This window comes from Larus michahellis, chromosome 1, assembly GCF_964199755.1.
Source record: "Larus michahellis chromosome 1, bLarMic1.1, whole genome shotgun sequence".
Lineage (NCBI taxonomy): Eukaryota > Metazoa > Chordata > Aves > Charadriiformes > Laridae > Larus > Larus michahellis.
This window is the reverse complement of record NC_133896.1, coordinates 219275018-219284563: the sequence shown is the minus strand read 5'-3', so window position 1 is coordinate 219284563 and position 9546 is coordinate 219275018. Positions and strand designations below refer to the sequence as shown.

Genomic DNA, 9546 nt, shown 5'->3' with positions numbered 1-9546 from the left:
AGATATCTTTCCTCATACTTTGCAGAGTGCCTCATTTCCTTTATTACAATCCTCACTTCACACCGATTGCTGCTGGTCTTACTGTGCAGACCAAAGTGAATCCGTATGTCTGATTTCATATACCCAAGGACATATGCTTGTGTAAGTGTCTTTACAGATATTGATTTCTTGTTTTCTTGATAAGATTATGTTGACATCTCCTGACTACATAACTGAGAAGTCAAAGACTCCTTCAATCTAAGTATTGGTTAATTTCTAAATGTTTACAGTAATTGTCCTTATTTTCATCATAATTTATTCCAAATAGAAATAGGTTAAGCTTCATAATTCTTCATGATACCGAATACTCTGAAAAGTGAAACTTCTGTGACAACAGCATGAAATTCTTGATATACAGAATATATTAACTATAGACTCAATTCACCTCCAAATCTGTACATTTGTAAATCACTGTTATAAATTCAGGAATTTTAGACTTCTTAGAATGGAGAGTGAACAGTCTGACCCACCTTGTAGTCTTTTTTTCTTTCCAATACTGTGAGGATAATCCATGAGATCACTTCTCCATCACCCTCAGGTTGCTGTCAAGGGTTTCCTCAGAGAAGATTCCCAGACCGAAGGGTGCTATTCACGTTTACGCAGTGACCCACCACAAGCCGTGCCATTCCTGTCTCATTTTACACTGCCATCACAGCTTGGCATATTGTGCATGACACCTAAAGTACACGTATTTGTGGCACTCAGTAAAAATGTTCTGGTCTGTCTTATCTGCAGTTTACCTGCCCTATAGCCATGGTTCACTTATGTAGGGTGCTCAGGCTGCCACCGCCCTTCCATATGCTCACTCAGTTTTCTGCTAGAGCATGTTGCAACTAAATTTTGAGGTTAGGAAAGGGCAAGAAGGGGAATAAGAAAATTCAAGGAGCTGCATACCAGGAGGTGAGACTATGATGTTCTCCAGTGGACAACCTGGGGTCAGATTGGAGTAAGCATCAGATGTGGTCATGTCCTGGTTGCTATTACCCATAAATTGGCCTTTTGCATCTTGATGCTTGCAGGTATGTGTCACAGCATCCGTGAGTAGACTCGTTATCTTCCAGAGAACCATTGAAGATGACAGTACCAGTACAGTCCACCAGGAAGCTCTTGAACTAATAGGAGACAAAAGAAAGGGAAATATTTATACAGGAGCCATTCCTGGGACGAAAGCACATGAGACATAGGTCACTGACAGAGCACTGAGGAACAGGCTGTTTCCTTTATCTGACTCATGAAGACTCAAATACTACCAGGGTGCACAGGTTGTTTGATGGTTTCTTTCTCGAGGAACCAGTGGGAGTCCTCAAGGCAGGAATATTCTTTTGTGTCTCAAGTAGTTATTTTAATTTTCGGCCTTGCTTAGAGAAAAATGAAATGGGTAGGTAAAGATTAGGTGTACTTTTCTTTTAAATTCTCATTTTTCATGGTATGTATGAAGATAGAATAGAATTTTGTAACTGTTTGTTGGAACAGCTAAGAATCCCTTTTAGTCATGCATTTTTCTATATTGTATCTATCTTCCATTGTAGTTTCTTCTACTTTATAATTGCAGTGCTGTTTTTTGTGAGTGCATAAAAACAAAGTGTTATTTTCATGTTCCCTTGAGTAACTTAATGACTACATTTTTGAGGTAACTGACTACTGTAATTTTGTAATGCATATTCTGTGTACAGGAAGCTTTATGCATATAACTTTAAAATATACTGTAGGCATTGAGTTACACTTCCTTTACATTTTTTTTTTCCTTAGTAAGATGTGACTTTGCTGCTATTTTCAATACCTTTGTTGAAGAACATAATAGAAAATGTAAACATACAGACGTATTCTTAGTTTAGGTTTGTTTTTTCCCTTGAGATTTTTAAAATCTGGAACTAATAAACAATATTTTGGAAATGTGTCCCAATTTTACAATTTTATATTTCCTTTTTTTTTTTCAGTTTTCATTGTTATGATTAGGAAAGTATGCTCTCTTTTTAAGAAAAAAAAAAAAGCTCCTAGTCCTTGTGATTACTAGGACCTAAACTGAAATATAAATTCAATATGAATGAATTGTTGACAGAAACAAAAGCTATGGAGATTTTAAATCTGTTTTTTCCTTTCAACAAGTTAATGAAGAAATGTACTTATACCAATTTAAGTTAGCTGTTTCTCTTCTGAACAATTCAACAAAAACTTGAAGCTTGGAATGGTAAATAGTAAATCAAATTGGCAGTTTTTACCACATTCAGACCAGAAGTTTGGTCTACCTTTAAGTCATTTTACTCTGTTGAGAAATGGACTCCAGAAGTACATGTCAACTTTCACACAAAAAAGACAAATATTTTACTGCCAAAGAGCTTCCAGACTTTTTCCAGTGGCAAAATGATCCCAGCTGCTTCTTACCCTGTTCTCAAAGTCTTCACTTTTTGTTTTGTATTTCTCTAATTCAAGAAAGGATATATTGACAATATTAATGTGCCAATACTTTATTCCCAGATTTGATTAATGGACCTGGGGTTGAGAAAATGAAGATAAATTGTTCTGTAAATCTAGACATATTTCTTTATAGATGAAATAGCAACCTAGTCTAGTGAGAGGTGTCCCTGCCCAGGGCAGGGGGGTTGGAACTAGATGATCTTTAAGATCCCTTCCAACTCTAACCATTCTATGATTCTATAAATAAGCACCAATGCAGGATGCAGATCAATGGGCACCACCCACCGTTTTGGACTGCGATGGTTGTTACACCATCTAGCCACAGCTGACATAGGTATGCAGATGGATGACAGATTTTCACTCCATCAAGCAGAACAGGTCTAGATCTGATGTCTAGAGCAAGAAACTTCTCTGGGACGCACAGGTGGGGCAGAGGCTGGGACAGTGAAAACAACTGGAGAAGGTGGGGCTTTTAACGGGGTTCTGCTAGATGTCCTGCTCTGCTTCACCAGCCTGTCATCACTGCTCCTTGTAGAACTGGTCACTGTTGTCTTTTGGTCCCATATATGTGACCAATACACGATCTAAGATATACAAGAAATGGACAGCTATATGGAGCAGTAATGCGTGAGTAAATGACGCTTTGTTGTCTAGAGTGATTCGCTAAAATAGGGCTGGAGGCTGTACAATATTCTTCATGTGTAGTTATAGTTGACAGACATCCAAAGCAGTATGAAAGAAAGATAATAGTTGTGATATAAGAGCTCTTGCTGTCTCTTGACATATGCTGCTGCCTGCGTTGGGTTGCATGATGCACCCCCTTCCTCATGGTTACCATTGTAACTAGACAGCCACAGAGCTCTCTGTCATTCTAGGTACGAATGTCAACAATTGGACAAAAGATGGGGAGATTAATACAGCTGACTTTCCCACTTCCCTAGGGAAAAACATAGGCAAATGTTATGCGTGTAAGCTTAGAATTAATTATTAAATCCTTCTCTGATTTACATGTTCAGGAAGAACATCAATAATCATTTTCCACTATCATTTCCAAATGTCTTTTTGTTCCTAGATATAAGGTGAGCAGGCTGGAGCTGGGGCTAGTTAGATACCATCAGGTCTGCTCAACCTCTTGCACAAGATAATCAGGCACAGCTGACAAAAGAAGCAAGATGTTGTCACCAGTTCTTATCATTTCAATAAGTATTGTAGCTATGGAAGTTGTTTTGGGAATTTTTGGAAATGGATTTATTACAGCTGTTAATATCATTAACTGGATCAAAAGCAAAAAAATTTCTTCTGCCGATATGATCCTGATTTTTCTGAGTATATCAAGATTTATCTTGCAGATGACCATACTGATGCACATTCATAGTCTCTACTTTGCGGATGAGTTTAAGTTGGCTTCCATGTACAAAGCCCATGCCAGTTTGTGGTTCAGTTCCTGGCTCTATGTACTCTACTGTGTGAAAATAATCAATGCCACCCAATGGCTATTGCTGCAAATCAAGCTCAGAATGGCTGGGATGGTCCCATGGCTCCTTCTAGGATCGCTGGTGGTCTCTTCTGGGACTTCTCTTCCTTTACTCTGGATTACACCCAGCACCTATATCTGCAGCTCAACGGGGAACTGTAGAGAAAATAGCACAGCACATACCACTGACTGGGACAGTTCGCATCTCTACCTGCTTCTTCTTTACTTTGTAGGCTGTTTTTTTCCTCTAGTACTATCTGTGGTAACCTCTGCCCTATTAATTACTTCTCTATGGAAACACACAAAGAAGATGCAATATTATGTAGATACTATCAGGGATCCCTTGATAGATGTTCACTTAACTGCCATTAAATCCATTATTTCTTTCCTGATCCTGTATCTTTCCAGTTTCGTAGCTCAAATTCTGTTGATACTGTCAACTTCTCAAAGTAAAGATGATGTGAAAGTCGCAGTATCTTTAGTTGTAGTTGGGGCATATCCTTCCATACACTCTATTATCCTGATCATAGTCAATTCAAAACTGAAATTGGCATTCAGGATGCTTTGCCAGCATCTTAAGTGCCATTTGAAAAATATGACTCTATGCCTCATATTATAGCTTGAGAGAAACACTCTCCAGTAACAGATCTGGAATCAAGACTTTTGTGCATGTATTGTTTCACTGTCTTTTTTTCTTAGTCAGTAGCTTTCATCTTTCAGAGATTTCTGTCATTAGACAGAACGTCTGAAATAACAGGCATTTTTGCCTTTTTTTCTACACCAATCTTGCTCCCTCAATTTTATTTAATAAAAAGTGAGAATAAAAATGTGCTGAAAGGAAACAATGAACTTAAATAATAAATCAAGTACAGGATGCTTTGTGATCTCAGATTCTCACTTTAAGACTGACAGTTTTATGATATGTTTGAATTGAAGAAAATGGGATTAAAACAGAGACAAAATTTACAGAGCTCACAAATACCAGTTCTCAGCTAAAGGATCTTTCACCTGAGAAGTTAAAATTGGATGAAACACATGCTGTACAAACCATAGTTGGTGTGACGTACAAACAGAATATGCTTCTAAACATGAAAAACTAGCTAAAATATAACTTGAGGGAAAATTAAGATATGGAAACATACAGACAATTAATGTAATCAAATTATATTCTGAATCAGGTTTATTTGTGTTAGGATTCCAGTACATTTATAGAAACTTAGTGGTTACATACCTCTTTAAAATGTATCTTTTTGTTCAAAACATACTTTATGCTCATTCATTTCGTTTTCTTTAAAGCGGATTACTAAGGTGGTGATTACAATGTCCTACCTGTCTGCTATAGAAAATCTCTTCCTTGTTGAGCTGACTGCTCTGATCACAAATTTGCCTTGTGACATGATTTGCTGCTGCTTTGAGTAGTTGTGAGTTGTTTCTAAGGTTGTTCTCTTTTAGTATTTTATAGTACTATGCAGTTTCACGCGTGGTTGATGAAATATGTTCCTCAACAAATCCTGCCATGTTTTATCAAATAATGTGTTAGATTTTACTCTGAAATTCTCAGCTCAGCTCAAGTATTTTTTACGCTGTATATCCTCTGTGCAGGCATTTAGATAGTGCTACATTATAAATCACTGTGGTGAGAGTTTCAGTCCCATTTATAAAAGTAATGAAGAGGATGATTCACCTGGTCTTGGAGTGCATTGGCTCCAGTGTTTGAAACATTGGAGTAATACCTTTATAAAATGCTTTGAAATCACTAGTTAACAATATTAGATAAAGGGTGAATATAACAATTTAAATGCTATCTTAAACTATTTTTTACATTGAATATGTTAATAAATGAATGCACTGTGTAGTACGAAGGGATATTATTAGCAAGTGCAAACAGTTGGGTCAAACTGCAGAGCAGGAGAGAAGGACGATTGAATTCATAAAATTAGCGTTTGGAGGTGCGGTACAACGTACTGTAAAACTAAGACCACAATAATGTCCAGCGCCGCGTGTGCGGCACCACAGAATCACAGAATCACAGAATGATAGGGGTTGGAAGGGACCTCTGGAGTTCATCTAGTCCAACCCCCTGCCATCAGGAGAGACCCCAAAGTCCCTCAAGAGCCCTGCCTGTGTAGTTCTGCAAGGACGCAGATGGGAACCGCCGTGCTCACACTGCAGCACCATCCTGCTCTACAGCTGCGTGCCCTGCCAACATGGACCAAGATTAAAAGAGTCACACAGCGATAGCTCTTGTGGTCCTTTTTCCAGCTGGCAACATCATGAAAAGAAAACCTCCTGAAAGAAATGAGGGATTCTTTGGAGTTGGTTGATAGTTTGTTGGTTGTTTTGGTTTTTTTTTTTTGGGGAGGGGTGGTGGTGGTGGTGGTTGTGACGGTGTTTGGGTTTTTATACCTGATCAGGAAGCTCTGGCAAAATTCATTTTTCCAATGAGACATTTCTCCCTATGGTATTTCCATAGTGGGTATGAGACACCCACTCCCTAGGTGGCAGTCTGAAGGAAAGAGATCAGAGCCAAGTATGAAAATAACGACCGCTGCCCAGCTTTTTCACTGCCTCCTCACCTTCAGGAGGGGGAGATCTGAGGCAGGAGCAATGGTTAATAAAATATCCTTCAGTGCTACCAGGGGAGAGGAGGACAAAGCTCAAGCACCTGATGCCTTTATATTGTATCGATGGAAGTTTTGTTACACGCAGCATAGAGTGAGATAGATGGGTACATAAATTAGAATTTTAAATGACTGAATTGGTAAATAAATTATTAGTTTTGTCCTTTCCCTTTCCATCCTTCCCCCAAGCTTCAATTTATTTTCATGTCTTCTTCCACAGTAGGTAGAGTTTCCCATTTATTTTCTGATCTTGCCCTGCTCTTTGGATCTCAGCCTTTCCCTTCCTAAAATCATTATCTGTATTCTCTGCAGACCTAGCCTTCTTTTTCTGGTACATATTAAAAAAGCTTTCCAATTATTATTTTACAACAGAATAACATACACCAAAGTATAGCAAGCTCGTTTCTATGTCTAGTTTACCCCAGAAAGCAGATAAATAAATCTGATTAATGTTTTGGCAATTACTATTTTTGCACAAAAAAAAAAAAATAGAAAAAAAAGAAGAACTTTGTTGAGATTTCATTGTCTAAGAAGTGTTTATATGGTGATTGAAAATAAGAGTCAGTTCACCAGTACATTTCCCCTGGAACTTTGCAGGTTACAGGAAATATAGACAATATGAATGGGAAAATACTGTCTGCAGTTCATATAAGGCCAGTAGCTACGGCAACACCAAGATCATTGTAAGGATGCTGAAAAAGGTGATCAGTGCAGTTTTTCATACTGACTACATGAAAACCAAGTCTTCTCTTCTCCAGCTTTTTATTTTTTTAGTGCCATTGTGCTTGTTTTTCTAGGTGAGGATTCATCACAATTCTTTTTCCAGGAAAAGCAGTATTTTGCTGTGCAGAAATCAAGGGGCTTCTGATTGCAATCTCAGTAGGATCTTCGTGAAGCTGGCAAATATCTCCCTACCGTTCTTCCAGCATGTGAATCAGAAAGGAGAGCTACCGCAGACATTCTGGGTTTCAGCTGCTGATCCGCTTTGTCATGTCTTTTCTTTTGCCTGGATAAATCACAGTCTGTACCTGACCAAATCAGCAGTCGGGTGGTGGATATGAACTCTGATATCTCTAGGATTAATACCTCTCTTCTGCTAACCATAGAGTCTCTTTCCAATATTTTGGTGTTCTCCATGGTGTTAATTACCTCTCTATAGAGATAAACAAGGCAGCACTGCCAGCTCCAGGGACCCAAGAGCAGATGTTCTTATAAATGCCACTAAAGATCTAATTCTCTCTGTTGACAGTTTTCTAACAGCGATCATGAAGCCTTTGACCTTCTTCGCATCTGACAGCACCATGGTGCTAATTTATTCTGATCAATTTTGGTTAATCTCAAAAGCAAAATAAGCGTCAATGAGGATGCCACACTTCACCTATCTGTTCTTGACATATGACCTCCCATCTTCCTGAAAGGTCTGGAGAAATGTTCTACCTTTTGGAAGAGTTTATAATAGGATTATAACCTAGGATTACTTTTATCTCTATTTATTTATTGTCTTTCCTATTGTAATGCTCAACCTTCATTTCATTAATATCACAAGGACAGTTTCTTCAATGTTACGAAACACTTCTCAAAGCTAATCCCTCTTCCCCTCAATATTTCTTATCCTGTTTGTTTCTTGTTTGAGGACGTCTGTATGGGAGGTCATTGGAGCTTAGTTAGGTGTATAAATAAGGCTGTTCATGAATCTGTCAGACAAACCCTTAATAGAAACATGGGTCTTAAGATTTTTTGAGAAAAGAAAAAAAAAAAAGGAAAAAAGAAAAGAAAAGGAAAAATGTCTGGTTTCTGAATAAATGTGAAACTGGTTTTGACTGTCCATGAATATTAAAAAAAATAAAGTAACTGCATGTTAATATCACTGTTAGCTGAACACTTCATTATTTTCAAATTGCCATTTCTCCTATGCTTTTGCAACGACTCAAAAGAACATTATATTGGCCAAAGTAATCACAATGAATTTCAAATACTGGCCAAGATATAATGGAAAAGAGCATGGGCACTCTTAAAACCAGAGTTCCTGACACTCATAAGCATTTCAGAGGTCAGAGGGGTTTGCCTCATTCCTAAAACTTTGCTCGTCTCCACCCTTAGAGGCCATATCCCCCTTCCAGTGTTTGGCCTATCTGTGTATGAAAGGACAGGGACAACATTTTATGACCAGAAAACAGAGCAGTAGCATGGATGGTGTCTACAATGTGATTTGTGTGGGCTTTTGAGAAGGGACAGAAGGAAGGAAAAGTCCCACAGGTCCATTCCATCTACTTTGTCTGGTCTCTTTTCACTTTGCAGGTAAACAACCCAGGGCAATGGTGCACCCTTCCAGAAGCAGATATTGCTGGATTAGGATCCACGCACCAAATGCTCCATTGCAGATCAATTTTTTTGCTATTACAGAAAAAGTAGAGGCAAACTGCTAAATAGGAATAATGACTTGATATTGCCATCCCTCAATTGCCTGTTGGGGAGGAGGGGTGAAATTAAACCCTTTCTGGCCTTTAGGCACTCAGATGTGATATCGTGATGAGACTAAGATGGATGAGTGAATTCATAAATTAAAAAATGGATTGGTAGGTGATTAGACTAGGGTTTTTATCCTCTCCCACGCTCCTTCCTCCCCTCCCCCCAGTGTAATATTTGCATTTCATATTTTTCCTAGCTTTATATCTTCTTCTATTTTTTCCCCTATCTTTTGATTCTGTCTTTTTTCCTTAATAGGAAAAAATAATATTTCTTCATTTATCACCCCTTTTTCTTACCACTTCCTCTAAAAATCTTGTCTGGTTTTGCTGCTATTGTTGCTGTTATTGCAAATACATACTAATAAAATCAATCTGGGTTCATTGCCATATTTACTTTATTCTCATAAGCACACATTGTTTTCATCAGATTTATCCTTTTTCTTTTATGACAGCATTGCAAACAAAATCCCTCCCTTTCCTTGTGAAGGTGTTTAAAAAAAATAAATTAAAAAAGCCCACATGCTGAGAC

General features: G+C 38.0%; 1 protein-coding gene across 1 annotated transcript; it reads left to right on the top strand.

The window, feature by feature from the left end:
* The first annotated feature begins 3626 nt into the window (after positions 1–3626).
* LOC141737648 (taste receptor type 2 member 40-like) lies at positions 3627–4547 on the top strand. Its single transcript, XM_074572589.1, has one exon. It carries the CDS (start codon positions 3627–3629, stop codon positions 4545–4547), a length of 921 nt encoding a protein of 306 aa, XP_074428690.1.
* Positions 4548–9546: the final 4999 nt, after the last annotated feature.